The sequence below is a fragment of the Staurois parvus genome, unplaced genomic scaffold (genome assembly GCF_062004578.1).
Source record: "Staurois parvus isolate SC_StPar_1 unplaced genomic scaffold, SC_StPar_1.0 ptg001591l, whole genome shotgun sequence".
In the NCBI taxonomy this organism is placed as follows: domain Eukaryota; kingdom Metazoa; phylum Chordata; class Amphibia; order Anura; family Ranidae; genus Staurois; species Staurois parvus.
The window spans coordinates 289716-315574 of NW_028319387.1; the positions used below are offsets into that span (position 1 = coordinate 289716).

The window sequence follows — 25859 nt, forward strand, 5'->3', positions numbered from 1 at the left end:
TATGTGGATGGTGTGGTCTCATTTTACATACTCGTCTGCCTTTGAATCCTTTGTCACTGACAAGGTCTGAGACCCCCAACATTCCCTTCCCAGGCTCCTCCCATGGTCCCCCCTTTATGTTCCCTCTCTACCTCCTCTTCTCCTCTAACCCTCTTCCCCTTTTTTTTTTAATGACTCTTTTTTTCCTTACTTTTCTCCTTGTTACCTCCTTGATTGTTTTTTTTACAGGTTTTCTTGATGGATGGTTTAACCATCTTCCAATCTTCCACATTCACCCAAATTTTATGTCATCACTTGAACTGAACTACGCCGTTTGATATCCTACATGATACATTACTATTGTAAATGCATCTGTTTATATCTCAATGTACTCTAGTTCAGTGGTTCTCAACCTTCCTAATGCCGTGACCCTTTAATACAGTTCCTCATGTTGTGGTGACCCCCAACCATAAAATTATTTACCCAGTAATTATAATTCATGAAGTGTCGTTTTACCTCCAATACTGCTCCTTTCAACACAGTAGCTGCTTTTAACAGAGTAGCTGCTTTCAACACAGCAGCTCCTTTCTACACAGTAGCTGCTCTTTACACATCGGAAATATGTGTTTTCTGATGGTCTTAGGGGACCCCTGTGAAAGGGTCGTTCGACCCCCAAAGGGGTCATGACCCACAGGTTGAGAACCACTGCTCTAGGGGCTTTTGTAGAAAACAAAGCTCTGACATACTATTTGCGCTCTCTACCTCGGGACATTTGTTTCTCATTTTTCTTTCTCCCCCTTGTTGTTGTCGGGTGTTATGTTGTACTTTGCTCGTAATATTTGGGTTGTACGCGTGTTGATACACATGTTCGAATACGTTTTGAACCTATATTGTTGACCTGTATTGTTTGACAATACTTAACCACTTCCCGTCCGGCCTATACATATATATATATATATATATATATATATATATTACGGCCAGGTGGAAGCAGTGCAGGAGCGGGTGGCCGTTTATAAACGTCCTCCCCGCTCCCTGCTTGTGCACGCTCCCTAGGAGCACACAGCACTGCAATCCAATCCCGATCGTTGTACGGGACCTCTGTGTGAGGTCCCGGTCATGTGATCACTGATTGGCCAATCAGTGATCACATGAATAGTAGTAAGCAAGATGTCACTTCTGACATCATTGCTTATTACTTGTGAAATCTCTGAATGAGCACAGAGGTCACATGGTACAGGGCTATTCACTACAGCCTTGTACCATGTACAAGCAATGAGCAATCACAGCTCACACAGTATTTCTCAATGGCTGCAAGAATGCCAGAGAGGAGAAATGATTGCTTTTACAGCCTTTATGGGTATAAAAGCAATCAGTGTAAAACAAAAAAAAAAACAAAAAAAATCTTCATCACCCCCCACAAGTAGTACAGTGTCACCATGGTGACATTGTACTGCTAGGGTGACAGTATTTTAAAAGAAAAACATAATATACAAAAATAAAATAAAAATGTAAAACTTTTTGAAAAATTATAATTTTTGGTTATAAACTAATTTGGGTTATTTTTTTGTTTACTAAAAAGATAACGGAATAAATTTTGGGCAAGATTTATGAAGAAAGATTATTTATTTGCAAAATTTTATAAGAAACACTTTTTTTCAAAATGTTTGGACTTTTTCATTTATATAGCAAAAAAAATAAAAATGCCAGTGGTGAATAAATACCGCCAAAATAACGTGTTATCTGCCTAAAAAAAATGCTAAAAAATTCATATGGGCACAGTGTTGCATGACCGCGCAATTGTCATTCAAAGTGTGATAGCACTGAAAGCTGAAAATTGGCGTGGTATGGAAGGGGGTGAAAGTGTCTGGACTGGAAGGGGGTAATAAACAAAAGATTACAAATAATAAAAATTAAAAAAATACAGTAGAATGATATAATATGATTTATGTAAATGAATTATGACAACTAACATCTCTGTTTAGTATCATTTTAAATCCAAAGCCAAAAAATTTAATACATTGAACCTTCGATGTGGTGCCTGCATTAGTTTTAAGGCTTTTTTTCCACCTCGGTTTTCACCTGGTCATCTGGCCAGTAAGACATCTCCTGAATTAGAGTGCCCCCCCTCACCACCACTCTGGATGAAGGAGCACAGGGGACACCTTTGGACAGTAGCATTGTTAACCACTTTAGCGCCGCCCCATAGCCTGCTACAGGGCGGCAGCTGTGCGCAAAATCACGTAAATATATACGTAATTTTGCATTTCCGGGTAGGGAAATGCCATTCGCGGCCTTGGCTGTCAATCACCGGGTCCTGGCCGGTGATTACTCGCTGGCGCCCAGTGATTGCCAAGCATCTCCGACGGGGAGGGGGAGAACTGTTTGTAAACACAAAAGTTCTCTCCCGTCAGCTCCTGCACACTGCTTTGCATGGCTGTGATAAGCACAGCCATGCAAAGCAGTGTGCTTACAATGAAACACAAACATAGCACACAGGTATAAATGGCACACAGTTAACCCTTTGATCGCCCCTCAGGTTAACCCCTTCCTGCCCAGTGTCATTAGTACAGTGTCAGTGCTTATTAGCACTGATCACTGTATTGGTGTCACTGAGGATGTCAGTGACACCAAGTCAGTGTCAGAATGTCTGCTGCAGTCCTGCTATAAGTCGCTGATCACCGCCATTACTAGTAAAAATGACAAAAAAAATGAAAACAAATCCCAGTATATATGCGCCATTTACAAATGCTATACCTTTTATGTAAACCAATTAATTTATATGTATTGGAATTTTTTTTTAGCAAAGACAGGGAGCAGAATACATTTTGGCCTAAATTTATGATGAAATGTGATTTTTTTAATTTTTTTACTGGACATGTTTAATAGCAAAAAGTCAAAAATAGTTTTTTTCTCAAAATTGTCAGTCTTTTATTTTTTTTTTACAGCACAAAAAATATAAAAACCACACAGGCAATCAAATACCATCAAAAGAAAGCTGTATTTGTGGGGAGGAAAAAAAGGACGTAAATTTCATTTGGGTGAGGGTTGCGTGACCGCGCAATTGTCAATTAAAGTAATGCGGCGCCGTATCACAAAAAATGGCCTGTCAGGAAAGGGGGGGAAATCGTCAGGAAGGCAAGTGGTTAAAGCCCCCAGCAACCTTCTCTGCATTATCAGACAGTGTAGTGAGCAGTGATGCTCCCTCATGGATGGGTTCGCCCTGCACTCACAGTATGTCCTCAGTCTTCTGGGTTGTAGGAGGCAGGATGCCATTCAACCCGGAAGACCATGGATATCCAGTAGCTGAATTCAATTACTGCCAGGGACGGTACCAGAGAGGAGAAACACATAAAGCTGCCTTTTAATTTTTAAGCTGCTGGGGCACCAATAATTAAAAAATACCCTGAAGGTGGGTTAAAATCCATGTATAGCAATGTTTGGGAATTCAGCTTAGTTTTGCCAAAGTTGTAACCAGGCGGTATAAATAATTAAAATTTTCCTGCAGCTTTCAGGAGAAGAAACAGCAACAGTTATGGAAGACTAAAGAAAAGTTTGGCGTTCGTTCCCTTAATCCTCCATGATGTCCTGCTCAATTCCGACTGCCTGCTGGGCCACAAGCACCCAACTCTCCATTAAATCATGTGTTACAAATCAGTGACTACCCTCCTTGGGGTACAGCACCGTCCACTCACCTTGTATGGCATAGACTCAAAAAAGATGGATGTCGCAGAGATTTTTTTCTTGTCTGTCATGAAGCCATGTGTGAGATGACCGCCATCAGGAAGATCCAATCCCATGATCCTCCCATGAGGCTCCACTAAGGCAGTGTAGACAGCAAAGTTGGCTGGAGAGCCTAGAACAAAAAATCACGGATCAAAAAGGAAGCAAAGAAAAGCACAGTGACAATGGGGTGATGTCCATAGCAACACTGGGGTGGCAGTTTAACCCCTCACCCTCCAGAGGATTTACCCCCCCCCCCTTCCTGACCAGGCCATTTTTTGCAATATGGCGCTGCGTTGCACTGACAATTTCGCAGTCATGCAACGCTGCACCCAAATTACATTTATGTCCTTTTTCCCCACGAATTGTGCTTTTTTTCTGTGCCTTTGTTTTATTTGTCCATTGTGAGTGTGATACCTACTTTTTATCCTTTTAATAAATATTCTTTACGATAATGCACTAGGCCGGTGCGCCCTCTTTTTGCTTTCTTTTGTATCCAGTGACTTTGGACTACCCCGGTCCGTTGACTCTGCTGAGTCCATCCCCAGCGCAGGAGTACAGAGTTTCCGGTGTTTGGTTTGTAAGTATATATCTGTTACATTTCATCAACCACTTCAAGTCCGGACACTTTCCCCCCCTTCCAGTCCGGACACTTTCACCCCCTTCCAGTCCGGACACTTTCCCCCCCTTCCAGTCCGGACACTTTCACCCCCTTCCAGTCCGGACACTTTCACCCCCTTCCAGTCCGGACACTTTCACCCCCTTCCAGTCCGGACACTTTCACCCCTTTCCTGTCCGAACACTTTCACCCCCTTCCAGTCCGGACACTTTCACCCCCTTCCAGTCCGGACACTTTCACCCCCTTCCAGTCCGGACACTTTCACCCCTTTCCTGTCCGGACACTTTCACCCCCTTCCTGTCCGGACACTTTCACCCCCTTCCTGTCCGGACACTTTCACCCCCTTCCAGTCCGGACACTTTCACCCCCTTCCAGTCTGGACACTTTCCCCCCCTTCCAGTCCGGACGCTGTCACCCCTTTCCAGTCCGGACACTTTCACCCCCTTCCTGCCCAGGCCAATTTTCAGCGCTATCACACTTTGAATGACAATTGCGCGGTCATGTAACACTGTACCCATATGAATTTTTTAGCATTTTTTTTGAGGCAGATAAAGCTTTATTTTAGTGGTATTTATTCACCACTGGGATGTTTATTTTTTTTGCTATTTAAATGAAAAAGTCCAAAGATTTAGAAAAAAAGTGTTTTTCCTTTAAAATTTTGCAGATAAATAATCTTTCTTCATAAATCTTGGCCAAAATTTATTCAGTTATCTTTTTAGTAAAAAAAAAAAAAAATAACCCAAATTAGTTTATAACCAAAAATTATAATTTTTTAAAAACACTTTTTACATTTGTCTTTCATGTTTTATATGATTATTTATGGGTTTTTTTTTACATACTGTCACCCTAGCAGTACAGTGTCACCATGGTGATGAAGATTTATTTATTTATTTATTTTTTTACACCGATTGCTTTCACAGCCTTTATGGGTGTAAAAACAATAATTTCTCCTCTCTGGCTGCATTCTTGCAGGCATTGAGAAATACTGTGTGAGCTGTGATTGGTCACAGCTTGTCACATGGTACAAGGCTGTTGTGAATAGCCTTGTACCACGTGACCTCGGTGATCATTCAGATTTCACACGTAGTAAGCAATGATGTCAGAAGTGACATCTTGCCTTCTACTCTGCATGTGATCACTGATTGGCCAATCAGTGATCACATGATCGGGACCTCATATGACGATCGGTGTTCCACTGTGTCTGGAGGACACAGCGGGCACCAGATCGCGGTGCTGTGCACTCCCAGGGAGCGCTCACAGTCCAAAATGGCGGGCGCCATTTATGAATGGCAACCCGCCCCTTGATACACATTTTATTTTATTGAGGTAATGCGCAAGGCTTGTGCACCCTTTTTCTTTTCATATTTTGTCATATTTACAAACCCTGGCTTCACTAACGAAGGTAAAAACTAAACATGTTATATTTAGCAGTCTATAGAAGAGGTTTTTCTTACCCGAATACGGCTGCACATTGACGCCCCATTTCTTCGGGTCCAGATTATAAGCCTCCAGAGCCCTTTTTTGACACAGCCTCTCCAGCTCATCCACATGCTCTGTGCCGCCGTAGTACCTGTTGTCATTCAGAAGGAGAGATTTCATAAACAGAGTAAAGAAATACGAGACAACGGCAGAATACTGACATGAAGGGAACTCATTTTGTCATGTTGGTGACAGGGGCGGACTGACAACTCATGGGGCCCCTGGGCAATAGGGGACTATGGGGCCCCTGTGTCCTTGCCCAAACTCAAAAAAGCCTATGAAAAAAGGTACCAGGGGCATCTCATGGGGCCCCCTACTGACCCGGGCCCTCGGGCAGTGCCAGAGTTTCCAAATGGTCAGTCCGCCCCTGTGGGGGACAGTACATGAGACAAGACAGTAACAAAACAATATAGGAGGGGTTCGAGGGCCCTGCACTTTCGAGCTTACAATTTAAAGTATTAACCCTCTACACTCAGATTGGCGCCCCCTTCTCCCTTCTGTTCGAATTACCCGGGTTACAGAAGACCTACAAATTCCTGACAACTGAACCATGAATGTAGTGGATTCCAGCGTCTCAGCATGATCACACTGTATTTGCCCCCTCTCACCTCTGTCCTGGGTAACCCTCCGAATACTTGTTGTTCATGCAGGAGCCAAGAGCCTGCAAGACTGCGCAACTGGCGAAATTCTCGGAGGCGATCAGTTCCAGGCCATACCGCTGTCTGTGCTTCTCCTTCCGGATAATTTCATACACCTGAGAACAAATCCAAAGACAGAAGCTATTAATGGAATAATACCGATTGCCTGCGTGCTGTACAGTTTAGGAGGCACCTGCCTGGTGCATGGAGTACAAACACTTTCATCTCTCAACCCAAAACCTGGCCTTCTGTGCGCAGGCTGGTGCGTGCCAAGTGGTGCATGCCAAGGGGTGCAGCACTGGGGTTTGGAGATGAATTTCCTGCTGGAAAATGATATCTATGGATCTTTTATGGTCTCTTCTGTATTAATTGGTTGCCTACCAAGAAACAAAACATGCTGGCAGGTAAAATAAGCCTCTGCCCAGGTCACCTGTGCACATGCAGATGTGTGACTGCAGGACATTGGACTGAAATGGAGTGCATGGCTCAATGTTCCTTTTAAAGAACAATTCTTTACAGTGTATATTTATTTTAGGGATGCACTGAAATTTCGGCCACCGAAACATAACAGCGCTGTAGAGCGCTACGATCGAAATCATGTGCAATGAGCGTCTAAGGACATTATAACTGTGCAGATGGTGAACTCCAATAGTAGAATGTAATAAATAAGCATATAGGTCCCCAAATCCGTAAAAAGTTGCAATTCGTGACTCTGGTGATGTGTATATAGATGTAGATTGCACTAACCAGATAGCGGAAACAAATGCGCATTTGAGTATTTAAACCACTCCTGGTCCTCTGGTAACAGAAGGATGAACATCCACAGCTCAACTGACCAACCGCAGCAGGACAAGTAGTTGCGGGGTCATCTGCCTCCAGGGATCAGGAATCACTCAGCCATCCACCAGGGGGATCACACTCCTTGTACCATGGTATCATATATAGCCACCAGGGGGACCTCTCTCCAAGGCAGGTACAAAACAGCAAAATCCACCTTGAAGGGGGGCTCGCAATCAAACGCGCAAAAACAGTTTATGTACTGGACTGGACTGTAGTATTTATTATGAATTTTCCACATAAAACAGCATAAAGAACTCACAGTAGGGAAAGGACATCAAAGATGGCCGCCGGCCCCAAACACGTGGCCTGAGCGGCATGACATCACACCCTGGCTCCTCTCTAACGCGTTTCGTGCACTAGCACGTTATCAAACATTTTACTCTTCTACAATGATGAAATTAGTCAACATTGCCCACACTGCAGTTGATTTACTAAAGGCAAATAGACTGTGCACTCTACAGTTGCTCCAGAGATTAGTAAATGAGGTAAAGCTTTCCTTTTTGCCAAGAATACAAAATCATATGCAAGGCAAAAAAAACCAGCATTTTTGCTTGCACATGATTGGATGGTTGAAGTCAGCAGAGCGTCTGCTCATTTGCTAAGGTCTGGTGCAACTGAAAATATATAAGTAAATGCGAGCGCAAACAGAGCAAGCAGCTGACATAAACGGTGAACCTCTAGACCTCCAGATAATAAAGTGCAATGAATATGCAGCACTAAAATATGATATAGAACAATGATGTAAAATAATAGAAGACAATCACTAAAGGGAAGTAAGCTCTCTTGCAGCGCATATGTAGTGGTGACGTGATAAATCGTCTTTATATGACGTGTCAAAAGACGGGGAAAATATACAAAGTCAATATATATTGTGACAACAGTGCATCATACGTGGAAAGTGCAAAACGAGTCCAGAAGCAATAGCAATCCGTGCTGGTGAATTCTATGACCAGGGCCAGTAAAATTATGCATTTACCAGAAGCGCATAAAGTGTGCGCATGTATATATATATAGTGGGGCAAAAAAAATTTTAGTCAGCCACCAATTGTGCAAGTTCTCCCATTTAAAAAGATGAGAGAGGCCTGTAATTGGCATCATAGGCAGACCTCAACTATGAGAGATAAAATGAGAAACAAAATCCAGACAATCTCATTGGCTGATATGGAAAGAATTTATTTGCAAATTATGGTGGAAAATAAGTATTTGGTCACCTACAAACAAGCAAGATTTCTGGCTCTCACAGACCTGTACCTTCTTCTTTAAGAGGCTCCTCTGTCCTGCACTCATTACCTGTATCAATGGCACCTGTTTGAACTTGTTATCAGTATAAAAGACACCTGTCCACAACCTCAAACAGTCACACTCCAAACTCCACTATGGTGAAGACCAAAGAGCTGTCGAAGGACACCAGAAACAAAATTGTAGACCTGCACCAGGCTGGGAAGACTGAATCTGCAATAGGCAAGCAGCTTGGTGTGAACAAATCAACTGTGGGAGCAATAATTAGAAAATGGAAGACATACAAGACCACTGATAATCTGCCTCGATCTGGGGCTCCACGCAAGATCTCACCCCGTGGGGTCAAAATGATCACAAGAACGGTGAGCAAAAATCCCAGGACCACACGGGGGGACCTAGTGAATGACCTGCAGGGAGCTGGGATTAACGTAACAAAGGCTACCAACAGTAACACACTACGCCGCCAGGGACTCAGATCCTGCAGTGCCAGACGTGTCCCCCTGCTTAAGCCAGTACATGTCCGGGCCCGTCTGAAGTTTGCTAGAGAGCATTTGGATGATCCAGAAGAGGATTGGAAGAATGTCATATGGTCAGATGAAACCAAAATAGAACTGTTTGGTAGAAACACAACTCGTCGTGTTTGGAGGAGAGAGAATGCCGAGTTGCATCCAAAGAACACCATACCTACTGTGAAGCATGGGGGTGGCAACATCATGCTTTGGGGCTGTTTCTCCGCAAAGGGACCAGGACGACTGATCCATGTACAGGACAGAATGAATGGGGCCATGTATCGGGAGATTTTGAGTGCAAACCTCCTTCCATCAGCAAGGGCATTGAAGATGAAACGTGGCTGGGTCTTCCAACATGACAATGATTCCAAACATACCGCCCGGGCAACGAAGGAGTGGCTTCGCAAGAAGCATTTCAAGGTCCTGGAGTGGCCTAGCCAGTCTCCAGATCTCAACCCCATAGAAAACCTTTGGAGGGAGTTGAAAGTCTGTGTTGCCCAGCGACAGCCCCAAAACATCACTGCTCTAGAGGAGATCTGCATGGAGGATGGGCCAACATACCAGCAACAGTGTGTGCCAACCTTGTAAAGACTTACAGGAAACGTTTGACCTCTGTCATTGCCAACAAAGGATATATAACAAAGTATTGACATGAACTTTTCATATTGACCAAATACTTATTTTCCACCATAATTTGCAAATAAATTCTTTCCAAATCAGCCAATGTGATTGTCTGGATTTGTTTTCTCATTTTGTCTCTCATAGTTGAGGTCTACCTATGATGCCAATTACAGGCCTCTCTCATCTTTGTAAGTGGGAGAACTTGCACAATTGGTGGATGACTAAATACTTTTTTGCCCCACTGTATGTACATGTGTCTGTGCGTGTGTATTTCTGTGTATGTACATGTATCTGTGTGTATGCGTGTCTGTATGTGCCCGTGAGTGTATACATGTGTCTCTGTGCGTGTGTGTACATGTTTCTGTGTGTATGCGTGTCTGTATGTGCCTGTGTGTATATACATGTGTGTGTGTACATGTGTCTGTGTACATGTGTCTCTGTGTGTGTGTACATGTGTCTGTGTGTGTACATGTCTGTGTGTGTGTGTGTGTGTGTATGTGTGTACATGTCTGTGTGTGTACATGTCTGTGTGTACATGTATCTCTGTGTGTGTACACGTGTCTCTGTGTGTGTGTGTACATGTGTCTCTGTGTGTGTACACATGTGTCTCTGTGTGTGTACACGTGTGTCTCTGTGTGTGTGTGTGTGTGTGTACACATGTGTCTCTGTGTGTGTGTGTACATGTCTGTGTGTACATGTATCTCTGTGTATGTACACGTGTCTCTGTGTGTGTGTGTACATGTGTCTCTGTGTGTGTACACATGTGTCTCTGTGTGTGTACACGTGTGTCTCTGTGTGTGTGTGTGTGTACACATGTGTCTCTGTGTGTGTGTGTACAGGTGTCTCTGTTTGTTGGTGGCGAGTAACTCTAAGGCCTGGCTAGTAGCTCAGGACTTGGAATTCTAAGCCCTGGGTTAAGGAATATCATATTAAAGGAATCATTTTTTTTACTATATGAATACAGGAGATCAAACCAATACAATTCATTTCCAGGACCGGATAGCCAGGCCTCGCTCTGGAGGGAATACAGTCGGAATCCACTGGTGGAATGTATAGTTCAGAACTGGAGTCTATATTTAGGGGTAATAAGTATTTCTATCCTGTACATGCAAGAAGTACTGCTGTGGATACATTTCAGGGTCTGGTAGAGAGAGAACTTCTCAGCCGGAGGGAGGAGGTCTCACACTGGATCTGCCCATGTCAGAGACTATTTGAGTAAAGCGCAGAGAGAAAAGCCTTTAATGGGTTAAAATCCCATCAGGATATAGTTATACGTGCTGCTGACCAGGGCGGAGCTGGTGATTCTCGCTTCAGATGACTATAAATTGGAAGCTTTACGCCAACGTAATGATACTTCTACATACCAGGCTCTGGAATCGGATCCCAAATCGGCTTTTAAACAACAGCAGCTGTCACATTTGCTAGATATTGGACTGTCCCCTAAAACAGCAGAATTTTTGATGGGCGACTGTCCAGTAGTCACAGCTTTTCACCATCTACCCAAGCAGGACACCCCAATTAGATGAGATGAGACTTTACAATGTATACTTTTTTCATATACATTTTTGACTTCATGAATTTGCATATTCTTATAATATTGCGTCTCCTGTTTTTCTCATCTCTATTTTTTATAGGTACCAGCTTTTTGCAAGGGCATCTGTTTTTGGATTTTTGGCATATAATAGAAGAACGCCTGGCACATGAAATGTGTGTATTTTCTATTACAATGAAGGAAATAAGTATTTCATCCCCTGCTGATTTTGAATGTTTGCCCACTCATAAAGAAATGATCGGTCTAAAAATCAAATGTTCGGTGTATTGTAACACCGAGAGGCAGAACAGCAACAAAAAATTCAGCAGAAACGCATGTCTAACAAATGATGACTGATTTGCATGTTCATGAGGGAAATAAGTATTTGATCCCCTATCTTTCATACAGGTAACAAGCTGAGATTAGAAGCAGTCTCTTAAAGGGAGTGCTGTAATCGCTGTATGTGATTTGTAATTTTCACTACCAAATCTCCATTGTGATATTTATTCTCACACATGCTCCTCTTTTTGATGGAGTGTGTGTGTATGTATGTATGTATGTATGTATGTATGTATGTATGTATGTGTATATATATATATATATATATATATATATATATATATATATATATACATACATATACATACATACACATACATACACACACACATACACACACACACACACACACACACACATGTATACACACACACACCTCCCGGCCCTTTAAGGGTTTCAGAAGCTGGGAGGCAGGGTTTTAGGGTCATGTGACCGCCGTGATTTACTGTCACATGATCGGGAAAGGTCCCGATCACAAGAAGAGATCGGGTCCTTTCCGTGAGTGCCGGACATGTGTGCTGGGAGCGCGAGGGACACGCGCTCTCAGCACGTTTTTCTTAATTTCACGCAAATGTGCGGCCCAGATGCCGGGAGGTGTGCGGCGGCGCCGCCGCCAAGAGGTTAAGCACTATGCTGTGATCAAAGCTGTTTGCCGAAACGCGTCGGCGTGCTTTTATGTCACTCCTGTGTAATCAATAAAGTCTTCATATGGATTTCGGAGTTGCCGGCTCTTCCTATTTTTCCATATTGTATCCAGTGTTGGGAAGACACTTTAGAGCCTTAGCACCTGCGTTTGGATTCCACTACTAAATTCAAGGTGTGTTCCCTGTCCTGAGCGCTGCTCTTTGCTGCCTTGTCTCTTTGGGGAGACAATGCTGTTAGAAGGAAGTTTAACCTGTTTGCGCCGTCTGCACGCAAATGTGCGGCCTCCCGGGGTCTGGACCTTGACACCGAGCGGCCGCACATTTGCGTGCAATTAAGAAAAACATATGTGCTGAGAGCGCGCGTCCTGCGCGCTTCCAGCACACATGTTAAGTACTCACGGAAAGGTCCCGATCTCCTCTTTAGATTGGGACCTTTCCTAATCATGTGACCGCAAATCACAGCGGTCACATGACCCTTAAACCCCGTCTCCTGGCTTCTGAAACCCTTAAAGGGCCGGGAGGCGCTGGCGCCAAGGGATTAAATAGAGACTGAAGAATCACTTTAAGGACTGATTTTTGGAAATAGTTATTTTGTAGAAGAAGAAACCATGGGTCTAGAAGAATAGAGTAGTCTGAATTGTGAAACTGAACCACTGACCCAGAAATCTGACAATTTTGAACCAGAAAATATGGAGCAGTGAACCCTACCCCGTCCAAAGTCTGATCAATTTTTTATTGAAATCTGGGTCTTCTGCCCACTTTCTGTCTCTTTGATGAAGGTGATACAGAATAGGAAATGAGGAGTAATCCCACAATGTAGGCAGAGATGGTATTTAAACCTGCCAGTGGTTCTCTAAAAAAAAAAAAAAACAAAACGAAGAAAAATAATTTGGATGTTGCTGGGCTAAAACATGCATTTGCTACAAATCATGAAACACAACTGTAACGGAACCGACTCCAGTCTGCGCATGGGTACTTCCGTTAGAATACCGCTTCCCCATCCGAACACTGACAACAGACACCACAGCCGTCCAAACAAGACTAGACAACACCAGTCTGTCTGAACATGGAACTCTTTATTTGAAACTCGAACTGGGTTTTTATACACTCAGAGGGAAATCCCCCCTACCTGCATAATGACACAGGGCGGGGCAATCTACACTTAGCAACAAGAGACACACCAACAGACAGTCCCATCAGGAGGGAGGGCTGCTGGAGACAACCCCCACTAAGCTAATACACATAAACACATACATCCCATAATAGTTTGCTCCCAAGCAAGACACACAATAGAACAATGGGATGTAACCACATGGCATTAAAACAATCCACAACCCCCCCAACCCCAATATTAGAACAGATCACCCTGTACCCTTAACAGGCACAGGGTGACTTACACATAATAGGGATATGGGAAGCTGGGACAGGGGTCTCCCCACCTCTCCAAAGTGAGCTAGTGTCCATGGGCCCCCCCACCCAAAGTGACTCAGACTGGTAGAAGGAGGATCAGTGCCAGCACCCAATCCTATGTGACAGATATCCATATGCCTACAGGGAGCAGACTGACAGGAGGGAGGAGCAGAGTGCAGCTCCTTCTCTGTCCAATCAGCTGGCAGAATGTGGATTTATTGACTAGTCCATAAGGTTTTTGCGGTGAAGCTCACTGCCTGGATCACACAATCCTACCTGCTTGCCCGGAGTTCAGCTTTAGGCCGACAGAAGAGTCACACTGAATACAACATTGTGAAAATGCTTTGCCATCGCATTAAAATATCCAAAGCTCACCTCTGGATCATTGACTTCTAGAGGCTCCAGTACCATCTGGTTATGAGAGGCCCATAGATCTGTGTGCCCGCCATTAATCACAGGGGTTTCGGCCATCTTCCCGTCTCACGCCTGAAAACAAATGAAAAATATTTTATCTGTTCCATCCCAAACATCGACATCAAGTATAAATCCACCAATGTGCACACCACAGTTTTATACGTCAGGTAGCTGAGTTATAGCTCACTATGGACCGTGTTAAGAACTCTGGTCTAAATGGTAAGCTTTGCACAGAGGACAATAAAGGAACTCATCACTAAATATTCATATATCAGTTTATTTTTGTATTTCCTAGCTATAGGGGTGCATTATGCCAATAATCAAATTTTAAACCCCCAAAAGATTTATCATTTGGGGATCCAGGTCTGTGTATCAGCTAGATCTGTGGTCTCCAAACTGTGGCCCGGGGGGCAGATGAGGCCCTTTGCTTGCTTTTATCCGGCCCTTGGGGCACCATTTCATCCACTGATACCAACAATGAGGCATAATTCCTCCCAATGACACCAACTATGGAGCACAGTTCATCCCACTAACGCAAACAATGCATCGCAATTCTTCCCACTGACATAAAAAATGGGGCACTATCCTTACCACTGACACCAAAGATGGGGCACTGCCTATTCTCACTGACGTCAGAATGTTTTCTACTCCCAATGGCCACAGTTCGGCCCCCCTAAAGTCTGAAGGACAGTGAACTGTACCTTTGTTTAGAAAGTTTGGAGACCCCTGAGCTAGGTGAAGGACTCAGAGAGCATACCTATATACAAAAACTTGGGAAAGGGACATGCTCACTTAAAGTGTTACTAAACCCTGGACCCTGCATTCACTATATCCGCTCTCCCGGGACCCTGCATTCACTTTATCCACTCTCCTCGGTCCCCGCATTCACTATATCCGGTCTCCCGGGACCCCGCATTCACTATATCCGGTCTCCCCGAACCCAGCATTCACTATATCCGCTCTCCCGGGACCCCGCATTCACTTTATCCGCTCTCCCCGGTCCCCGCATTCACTAGATCCGGTCTCCCCGGACCCCGCATTCACTAGATCCGGTCTCCCCGGACCCCGCATTCACTATATCCGGTCTCCCGGGACCCCGCATTCACTAGATCCGGTCTCCAGGGACCCCGCATTCACTAGATCCGGTCTCCCGGGACCCCGCATTCACTAGATCCGGTCTCCCGGGACCCCGCATTCACTAGATCCGGTCTCCCGGGACCCCGCATTCACTAGATCCGGTCTCCCGGGACCCCGCATTCACTAGATCCGGTCTCCCCGGACCCCGCATTCACTATATCCGGTCTCCCCGGACCCCGCATTCACTATATCCGGTCTCCCCGGACCCCGCATTCACTATATCCGGTCTCCCCGGACCCCGCATTCACTATATCCGGTCTCCCGGGACCCCGCATTCACTATATCCGGTCTCCCGGGACCCCGCATTCACTATATCCGGTCTCCCGGGACCCCGCATTCACTATATCCGGTCTCCCGGGACCCCGCATTCACTATATCCGGTCTCCCGGGACCCCGCATTCACTATATCCGGTCTCCCGGGACCCCGCATTCACTATATCCGGTCTCCCGGGACCCCGCATTCACTATATCCGGTCTCCCCGGACCCCGCATTCACTATATCCGGTCTCCCCGGACCCCGCATTCACTATATCCGGTCTCCCCGGACCCCGCATTCACTATATCCGGTCTCCCCGGACCCCGCATTCACTATATCCGGTCTCCCCGGACCCCGCATTCACTATATCCGCTCTCCCCGGACCCCGCATTCACTATATCCGCTCTCCCCGGACCCCGCATTCACTATATCCGCTCTCCCCGGACCCCGCATTCACTATATCTGGTCTCCCCGGACCCCGCATTCACTATGTCCGCTCTCCCCGGACCCCGCATTCACTATATCCGCTCTCCCCGGACCCCGCATTCACTATGTCCGGTCTCCCCGGACCCCGCATTCACTATATCCGCTCTCCCCGGACCCCGCATTCACTATATCTGGTCTCCCATAGTACACACAACATGGAAATACAATTATTTTAGGAAATATAAACTCATAAATATCTTTTCTCGTTAGCAATTAGAGCAGTCTTGTGACTTCTATCATTGTCCAGCAGAGCGCTTGTAGAAGGAGTTTTCTTTCTGCTCTGCTTGTCCTATGAGGCTGGATAACCTCTGACCCTCTGACAGGAAAGTGCGGATCACATGCACCCTCCCAAGAAAAAAAAAAAAACCTCTATAGCAATACAAACGGAGCATGTGCAGCTTGCCCCCAAGGCTCTGTTCTATCAGCAGATGGATTGGGGACAGCAGAAAAAAGGAGAGGATCAGAGAAGTCAGGATCAAACATCCTTATACACAATGCAGAGGATTAACCCCTTAGGTTCCACAGTGAGTATAACCAGCATGCTTTACTGCATCTACAGACTGATTGTACTGTTGGGGGTTTAAAGTACTCTATACCCTTTCATATACCCAGTGAAGTGACTGGCCTCAGGTTATACACAGAGATTAGCCGATTCCCAACCACACTATAGCCGAAGGATGGCTACAGCGCAGTTGTGTAATCCTGGGACAACATCCATGGACGTCATTCCAAAACACACCCCCGGCTCCGCCAGTAATTGCTGTGTCATTGGACACGGCTGATCACGTGGTAAAAGGCCGCTATGATCATCCTTTTACCTTATCATGTGATCAGATGTGTCCGTAGATCACCGGGTGCACACTGCCGACGCCCTCCCAGAATTGGACAACCGTCATTCGGCTATACCGCAGATGGCAAGTGGTTAAAGGATAAGTTCATCTTTCTGAGCATGTTATATGTTACATACGTTTCAGTGTAAGATGCTCCAGACCTGCCCCCACACACCGATCCCCCATCTGTGACAGCGGGCGGGGGACCCTCTCCCTGCACCCACTGTCACGTTTTGACAGTATCGTGGTCTCCGCCCACACAGCGACCTCATTCATTTACACTGATCTGTGAATGAGAGAACTACAAGTACCATCAGCCACCGTGAAATGAGGGGATGCTGATGAGCGTAGTTCATTCACAAGCCTGTATGGAGGAATGTGCTGAAAGCTTTGCAGAAGCCTGACATCGCACCCCTGATCCACTGTACTGTCCATGGGTGCAATGCTTTGCAAGCTCCTCAGGGAAAAATAATAAAATCGCTAAAATATGTGCATTTATTTTGTTTTTTTTCACAAAAAGTGAACTTAGCCTTTAAATTGCCATGCAATGCAACGCTCCTACAGATCTGCTGACTGGATGTGTCCTTCTAAGCCAAATTGGACCATCTGTGTGAGATCACGTAACAGTCACAAGTTCTGCCCAATTATCCGAAACTTATTTGACTAAACCGGGGGGGGAAGGGCACGTATTTTCTTTTTAGAAGAATCGTTCTGCTTTCTTCAGGATGAAACAAATGGAGACCGAACAAAGATGACATACAGTATGCAGGTTTTGGGGCACAGTTTGTTGGGGGTGTTGCTGGTAACAGGGTGACACAAGGCTAGGTTCACAATTGTGTGATGAAGGAACGTAACTGGACTAGCCTGCACCATAGGCTGTGACATCACCACACACAACCTATGACATCATCATTCATCACTGACCGTGACGACAACACAACCCAACAGGGCCTTTCTGTCCAGTCTCAGATATACCAAATGCTGTGTGAGACTGCCACTCACAATCATCGACATCTCCATCCAACGGGACGACTCTACTACATAGACTGTGTGACGTCACCACACACAATCATCGACATCTCCATCCAACGGGACGACTCTACTACAGACTGTGTGACGTCACCACACACAATCATCGACATCTCTATCCAACGGGATGACTCTACTAGACTGTGTGACGTCACCACACACAATCATCGACATCTCTATCCAACGGGACGACTCTACTTTATAGACTGTGTGACGTCACCACAATCATTGACATCTCTATCCAACGGGACGACTCTACTAGACTGTGTGACGTCACCACACACAATCATCGACATCTCTATCCAACAGGACTACTCTACTACATAGATTGTGTGACGTCACCACACACAATCATCGACATCTCCATCCAACGGGACGACTCTACTAGACTGTGTGACGTCACCACACACAATCATCGACATCTCTATCCAACGGGACGACTCTACTACATAGACTGTGTGACGTCACCACACACAATCATCGACATCTCCATCCAACGGGATGACTCTACTAGACTGTGTGACGTCACCACACACAATCATCGACATCTCCATTCAACGGGACGACTCTACTACCTAGACTGTGTGACGTCACCACACACAATCCTCGACATCTCTCAGGAAAGGTGCATACAGGTTCACAAATCTGAGGAACTCTGCCTGTGGCTGAATTGCGGGTGGACGCACACACACACACAATTGCACATGTGCAAACGCATGCTGATTGGCTCCAGGAGGGCTATTTAGGATGCACTAGTCCACTGTGTCATTGCGGTTTGCTCTCGTACACTCCGACATCTCGATACAAATGGATTGCTCTACGACAAGGCCACACACAGCCCGTAATGTTGATATTTGACCAGTCTGTTCCAGGGTGGATTTGATTCAAATCAAACTGATTTAAATCACGGTTTAAATCACTAGTCAGTAAGGCTTGATTTAAATCCTAGATTTCTACATAAAGACTAATTCTTGCTGGTATAACTTTAATATACAAGTAGATGAAGATTTTTAGAATAACAACTTTTCATATTAGTTTTTTTATCCCCAGTTTAATAGGTTAATCATTCATATTTGGACAACTTTTCTGTTGTACTTAGGAAGGAGAAAAATAATCATTACCTTAATAATAACAATTTAAATAGATTTATTCATCTGAAACAATAACATTCCAGCAGATGTGATTTGCTTAAACATCCATGTTTGTAACTAATTTGGCTAAACAAAATATATATATTTGAAGAAACTTAGACTGTCAGCCCCTCCCCCTCACACTTAGTTTCACTTTCTTCTTGTGCAGATCTATTCCACTCCAAACAATCAGAAAAATATTGTTTCTATTCTATTCACTGAACTTCTTGAACCTTAGCAGTGAAGGGGTTGATTCTGTATTCATAGGTTGTAGAAGTTAGGATGAAGGTCTTTTTCTTAACTCTGTTCATGTTACAACATTTTTGCTGTGAAGAAGAGGCATGTGATCTCCGCTGAGTCAAATTCAGTTTTGAGAACTGCAAAAGTAAACCGATCATCTGTGATAATATCTTGTAGGCAGAGAAACTGCCCAATAATCTTACAGAAACCTCTGGAAGAGCCTGACATTGTGAATGGATTCATGGAATTTATTTACCAAAAACATTAAACATATACAGCCTTATTCTACATAATTAAAAAAATAATCTTTATTTCATGATGGAATAACCTTTGGATGGTAATATATTTTCCTCAAAAAGCATTTTATTCAAAAAAATCCGATTTAAATCAAAAAAATTCGATTTAAATTTTAAAAAATCCGATTTTTTTTATTGTTTTAAAAAAATCATTGATTTTTATCCACCCTGGTCTGTTCTACACAAACCATTCTCAGAAATTTCTCAAAATACTCCAAATATCAGCAAACTGTACTTTGCTCATAGCAAATATAGGGGTCGAGCTGTAAGGAACGCCTGAACCTGATTGGTGGACGTGTGCAGCACAGACTGTACCTCCTAGCCTACTTTCACACTGATCTGTTGCAAAAAGTAGCATTTTTGCTGTTTTTTTACCACGTTTGCGGTGCGATTTTTGTGACTCAAAACACGTGCCCAAAACGCAACATGGGTGCGTTTTTTCCGCGTTTTCTCCATTGATTTCAATAGGAAGGTATGTTTTTTGGTGCACCAAAAATGCAGCAATCAGGATTTTTTTTAAAAATGCAGCGGACCTGCAACGTGTGAAGAGTTCCATAGGATTACACGGTCTCACGTTTTTCTCTCTTTTGTTTTTTTACGCAAGCGAAAGAAAAACGGATCCGTCTTAGGACTTATTTCTAATTCTTGCCATACGCCCTTATAGCGTCTGACAGGTGTTAGACAGGCGTTTGGGAAGCGTTTTTAACGTTACTCAAACACTCCTCAAATGCCCTATGTGCGTTTTTGAGGCGTTTGATAGGCATTTTGCCAAGCATTAAAACCGCACCACAAACGCCTATAATGAAGTTTAATGGTATTAACGCCCCGCAAACGCCTGCCAGGCATTTCAGGAACGTCACCATAGACTTGAATGGGAAGCTTCAGCTCCTCCTGACTGGACATGAGGCCTCAGTTTTGCCGCATCGCTAACGCTTCAGTGTGAACAGCACTGTGTGCTGCCATGTGCAGAATTTTCATAGGCATTTGAGAACCATTAAAAACGCTTCCCAAATGCCTGTCTGACAAAGCTAGTGTGAACTGAGCCTTAGGCTGGCCATACACTGTACAATTTTCTGCCCTATTTACTTTAGATTTCCGTTCAGCTATGTAGTGCAAGAGCCGGCCTAACTGGATACAACTGAAAGTGTTGTTTGGGTTTGACCTCTTATTATATATCTATCTATCTATCCATTCAGTCATTTCCGACCCTTGGCGATTGCATGGACCGTCACTTGTAAGCGATTTTTTCCATGAATTCTCTTAGCAATTATTTTTATAGGGTAGGTGGAACATGCAAACTCCATGCTGGAGGCGCCATGGTCAGGAATCGAACCCACAACCTGCCAGGTCTTTCCCCAACCCCTACCATGCAGGAGATCCCACATGGCCAGGCATGAAACTAGGACAATTTAGACAGGAGGCGTGTGGGAGGAATCCGGAGCACCTGGAGGAAACCCACACAAGCACAGGGAGAACATGCAAACTCCATGCAGGAGGCGCTGTGGTCGGGAATCGAACCCATGATCCATTTACTTGCCAGGTCTTTCCCCAACCCCTACCATGCAGGAGATCAAACATGGCCAGGGATGAAACTAGGACAATTTAGACAGGAGGAGACAATTAACCTACCAGCATGTCTTTGAGGAAGCCGGAGCACCCGGAGGAAACCCACACAAGCACAGGGAGAACATGCAAACTCCATGCAGGAGGCGCCGTGGTTGGGAATTGAACCCCTAACCCATTTACTTGCCAGGTCTTTCCCCAACCCCTACCATGCAGGAAATCCCACAAGGCCAGGCATGAAACTAGGACAATTTAGACAGGAGCCAATTAACCTATGTCATTGAGGTGTGGGAGGAAGCCGGAGCACCCAGAGGAAACCCACACAAGGGAGAACATGCAAACTCCATGCAGGAGGCGCCGTGGTCGGGAATTGAACCCATGACCCATTTACTGCACGGCAGACGTGCTAACCACTAAGCCACTGTGCCGCCCCTCCTATTATATGGTTTTTGGTAAATCTAAAGCAAAAATCTCAAGAAGATTGTATGGCCAGCCTTACCGTCATCCACCACTACACTGGCTGCTATGCTGAATCCAGATCTCATGATAAAAGCCATTCCACCCCACAGATACAGAAGAGAGAACTGGGCTTGCTGCTCTCAGCCACGCAAAACATTTTCTTGCTGCGGACACTTGAAATCCTAAGACCCCCCCCCCCCCCCTTCCATAGAGTCACATGTTCCAGGGACAAGACAGCCATATAAACCTGGTAAGGACCATCTTGTGTTCTTGGAGATTTCTGGAACTTACTTGACTCTGATGACGTAAGAAGGAATGTCCTGCCCGAGGGACAATGACCTGACAAAACAAATGTCTACTGTAAGCTGTTTGAGGATTTACAGCGCCGAATTCTACGAAATCACCAGAAAAGAAACACGCTGCAAGTCAACTGGAGTCAGCCGTACCGTCCAGCCGCCCTGAAGGAGGACATTTGAGCTGAAAACAAGTTTTTACATATTAACTTTTCAAGGGCGATGTAAACTTGCCGGGCCAGGAAGCAAAGGTCGATGTGTTGCAGCATGTCTGACAACAGCTGACAACCATAGCCAGGAGGATGTGTCCTACTGACAGCAATGAGGCATCCCATCAACCCACCACAGTCCAGGGGAGACCTCATCCCCCCCCCCCAAACAATGGCTGCCGATCACAAAGAGATATTGTGGCATGAAATACGAGGTGTAGGCCATTTGTGTACCACCCGAAGACTGGCTGAAAAATTGCCAGAGATTGCATCACACCATCCTGCCTTGTTGCTAGGACGTTGCTAAGACACTCCCATACATCACTGTCTGCTTCCACTATCACATCACGTTAGTCGCCACCTCACCCCTGTAAAACTGAACACATTAATGACACCGGTTCTGAAGAGGATTTCATGCAGATAAGGCACCGAGTTTATTAATTACCACCGTAGTCAGCCCCAGAACCCGTGTCATGTGTACGTGTAATTCATATGTTTACAGGGGTGAGGTGGTGACCCTACAGCACATTCCCCCTACCTGTATATAACATCACCAATATAATATATACTACCTTTATGCTGCATCACCCCTTCATCCTACCTGTATATAACATCACCCCCCCCCCACAATACACTCTAACATTATATATACCCCCCCCCAATACATGTACTCCCACTTTATAAAGTACCACCCCTCTCATGTATACCCTCCACCTGTGTATAACATGACCTCCGTAGTACATGCTCACCCCTGTATATAGCAGCACCCCTCCAATACAAGGTAAGTGCCCCCTGTAGTCTCCCCTCCCAATATGAGTCCTCCTGTAGGCCTCCCCATTCTAATCTCTAAGACAAGTCCCCCTGTAGTCCCCACACACATACAAGTCCCCCTGTAGATCCAACACCCCCAGTACAAGACCCCCTGCAGTTCTGACCCCCCCAGTACAAGTCCCCCTGTAGATTCGACCCCCCCAGTACAAGACCCCCTGCAGTTCCGACCCCCCCAGTACAAGTCCCCCTGTAGATCCGAACCCCCCAGTACAAGTCCCCTGGTAGATTCGACCCCCCAGTACAAGTGCCCCTGTAGATTCGACCCCCCCAGTACTAGTGCCCCTGTAGATCCGATCCCCCCATACACGTTCCCCTGTAGATCTGACCCCCATACAAGTCCCCCTGTAGTTCTGACCCCCCCAGTACAAGTCCCCCTGTAGATCCGACCCCCCCAGTACAAGTCCCCCTGTAGTTCCGATGACTGATGCCCCCCCCCATACACTCTGTAGATTCGACCCCCCCAGTACAAGTGCCTCTGTAGATTTGACCCCCCCAGTACAAGTGCCCCTGTAGATCCGACCCCCCCAGTACAGGTCCCCCTGTAGACCCGAACCCCCGGTACAAGTGCCCCTGTAGTTTTGACCCCCCCCCCCCCCCCCAGGACAAGTCCCACTGCAGTTCCGACCCCCCCAGTACAAGTCCCCCTGTAGATACAACCCCCAGAGTACAAATCTCCCTGTAGATCCGACCCCCATACAAGTTCCCCTGTAGTTCTGACCCCCCAGTACAAGTTCCGATGACTGATGCCCCCCCCCCCCTCTATACAAGTACCCCTGTAGATCCGACCCTGCACCCCCAGTACAAGTCCCCCGGTAGATCCGATGTCTGATGCCCCCCACACCCTCTTTAAAAGTCCCCCGGTAGTTCCTAACTCCCAGTAAAAGTCCCCTTGTAGATCCAACCCCCTCCCCCTCATAGGACCCCCGTAGATCTCTACAGCCCCCCTCCCCCGGTCTCTCACACTCACTTTCTCTCCCGAAGCAGCCGACACACTAAACTCAGCACACCGCACTCGCCGCGAACCCTGCATACAGCCAGACCAATCAGGGCACAGCGCTGCCCGGCCTGGCACCCAATCAGCCAGAAGCAAGAATGGCAATCTGCCAATCAGGAACAGGAACCTTTTCGGGGAGCCAATGAGAGAAGGGCACCTTTCCCGCGGCAGGGTACCCATGCTGCCAGTGTGTGATGGCAGAAAGGAGGAACAACAAAGGACGCCCAAAACACAGGAGGGAGGAGAGGGGTCACCTGTGTACAGGAAGGAGGAGAGGGATCATCTGTGTACAGGAGGAGAGGAGGGGTCACCTGTATACAGGAGGGAGGAGAGGGGTCACCTGTGTACAGGAGGGAGGAGAGGGGTCACCTGTGTACAGGAGAGGAGGGGTCACCTGTGTACAGGAGTAAGGAGAGGGGTCACCTGTGTACAGGAAGGAGGAGAGGGATCATCTGTGTACAGGAGGAGAGGAGGGGTCACCTGTATACAGGAGGGAGGAGAGGGGTCACCTGTGTACAGAAGAGAGGAGGAGTCACCTGTGTACAGGAGGGAGGAAAGGGATCACCTGAGGAGAGGAGGGGTCACCTGTGTACAGGAGGGAGGAGAGAAGGGGCCACCTGTGTACAGGAGGGAGGAGAGGGGTCACCTGTGTACAGAAGAGAGGAGGAGTCACCTGTGTACAGGAGGGAGGAAAGGGATCACCTGAGGAGAGGAGGGGTCACCTGTGTACAGGAGGGAGGAGAGAAGGGGTCACCTGTGTACAGGAGGGAGGAGAGAAGGGGCCACCTGTGTACAGGAGGGAGGAGAGAAGGGGCCACCTGTGTACAGGAGGAGAGGAGGGGTCACCTGTGTACAGGAGGAAGGAGAGGGGTCACCTGTGTACAGGAGGAGAGGAGGGGTCACCTGTTTACAGGAGGGAGGAGAGGGGTCACCTGTTTACAGGAGGGAGGAGAGGGGTCACTTGTTTACAGGAGGGAGGAGAGGGGTCACTTGTGTACAGGAGGGAGGAGAGGAGGGGTCACCTGTGTACAGGAGGGAGGAGAGGGGTCACTTGTGTACAGGAGGGAGGAGAGGAGGGGTCACCTGTATACAGGAGGAAGGAGAGGGGTCACCTGTGTACAGGAGGAAGGAGAGGGGTCACCTGTGTACAGGAGGGAGGAGAGGGGTCACCTGTGTAAAGGAGAGAGGAAGGTTCACCTGTGTAAAGGAGAGAGGAAGGTTCACCTGTGTACCGGAGGGAGGAGAGGGGGTCACCTGTGTACAGGAGGGAGGAGGGGGGGTCACCTGTGTACAGGAGGGAGGAGAGGGGTCACCTGTGTACAGAAGGGAGGGGAGCATGGAGGAGTCACCTGTATACGGAGGGGGGGGCACGGAGGGGTCATCTATGTATGGGGGGGGGCACAGAGGCGTCATCTGTGTACGGAGGGGGGGGGGCACGGAGGAGTCACCTGTGTACGGAGGGGGGGGGGGCACAGAGGGGTCATCTGTGTACACACACTGACACCCACTGAAATCTAATTGAGAATCTGTGGCAAGAAGAAAGCCATAAGAAGTCCTGTTTGTAGTTTGTGAGAAGCCATGTGGGGGACACAGCAAAGGTGGAAGAAGGTGGTCTGGTCAGATGAGACCAAAATTGATTTTTTTTACCTAAAGGTAAAATGCTTTGTGTGGCAGAAAACTAACACTGAACACACCATCCCCGCTGTGAAACATGGTGGTGGCAGCATCATGTTGTGGGGATGCTTTCTTCAGCAGGGACAGGGAAGCTGGTCAGAGTTGATGGGAAGATGGATGGAGCCAAATACAGGGCAATCTTAGAAGAAAACCTGTTAGTGTGCAAAAGACTTGAGACCGGGGCTGAGGTTCACCTTCCAGCAGGACAACGACCTGAAACATCCAGCCAGAGATACAATGGAATGGTTTATATCAAAGCATCTTCATGTGTTAGAATGTCACAGTCCAGACCGAAATAAAATTGAGAATCTGTGGGAAGGCTTGAAAATTGCTGTTCCCAGACGCCCTCCATCCAATCTGACAGAGCTTGAGGGATTCTGCAAAGAAGAATGGGCAGAAATGTCCCTCTAGATGTGCAAAGCTGGGAGAGACATAAAGTCCGGGCCT

At 46.3% G+C, this 25859-nt stretch overlaps 1 protein-coding gene across 2 annotated transcripts in view; it reads right to left on the bottom strand.

Moving 5' to 3' along the window:
* SHMT1 (serine hydroxymethyltransferase 1) overlaps nucleotides 1-23808 on the bottom strand; it is a 45642-nt gene extending 21834 nt beyond the window's left edge. The window contains exons 1-5 of one of the 2 annotated variants that reach the window (XM_089662955.1): nucleotides 23712-23808; nucleotides 13947-14057; nucleotides 6409-6554; nucleotides 5776-5891; nucleotides 3675-3835 (exon numbers count right to left, since the gene is read on the bottom strand). In XM_089662955.1, coding sequence (XP_089519081.1) covers nucleotides 3675-3835; nucleotides 5776-5891; nucleotides 6409-6554; nucleotides 13947-14042 — 519 coding nt within the window. In that variant the 5' untranslated portion in view covers nucleotides 14043-14057; nucleotides 23712-23808. Of the gene's footprint in view, nucleotides 1-3674; nucleotides 3836-5775; nucleotides 5892-6408; nucleotides 6555-13946; nucleotides 14058-21702; nucleotides 21858-23711 lie in introns of those variants that run through there. The other variant, XM_089662956.1, reaches the window with a different exon arrangement.
* Nucleotides 23809-25859: the final 2051 nt, after the last annotated feature.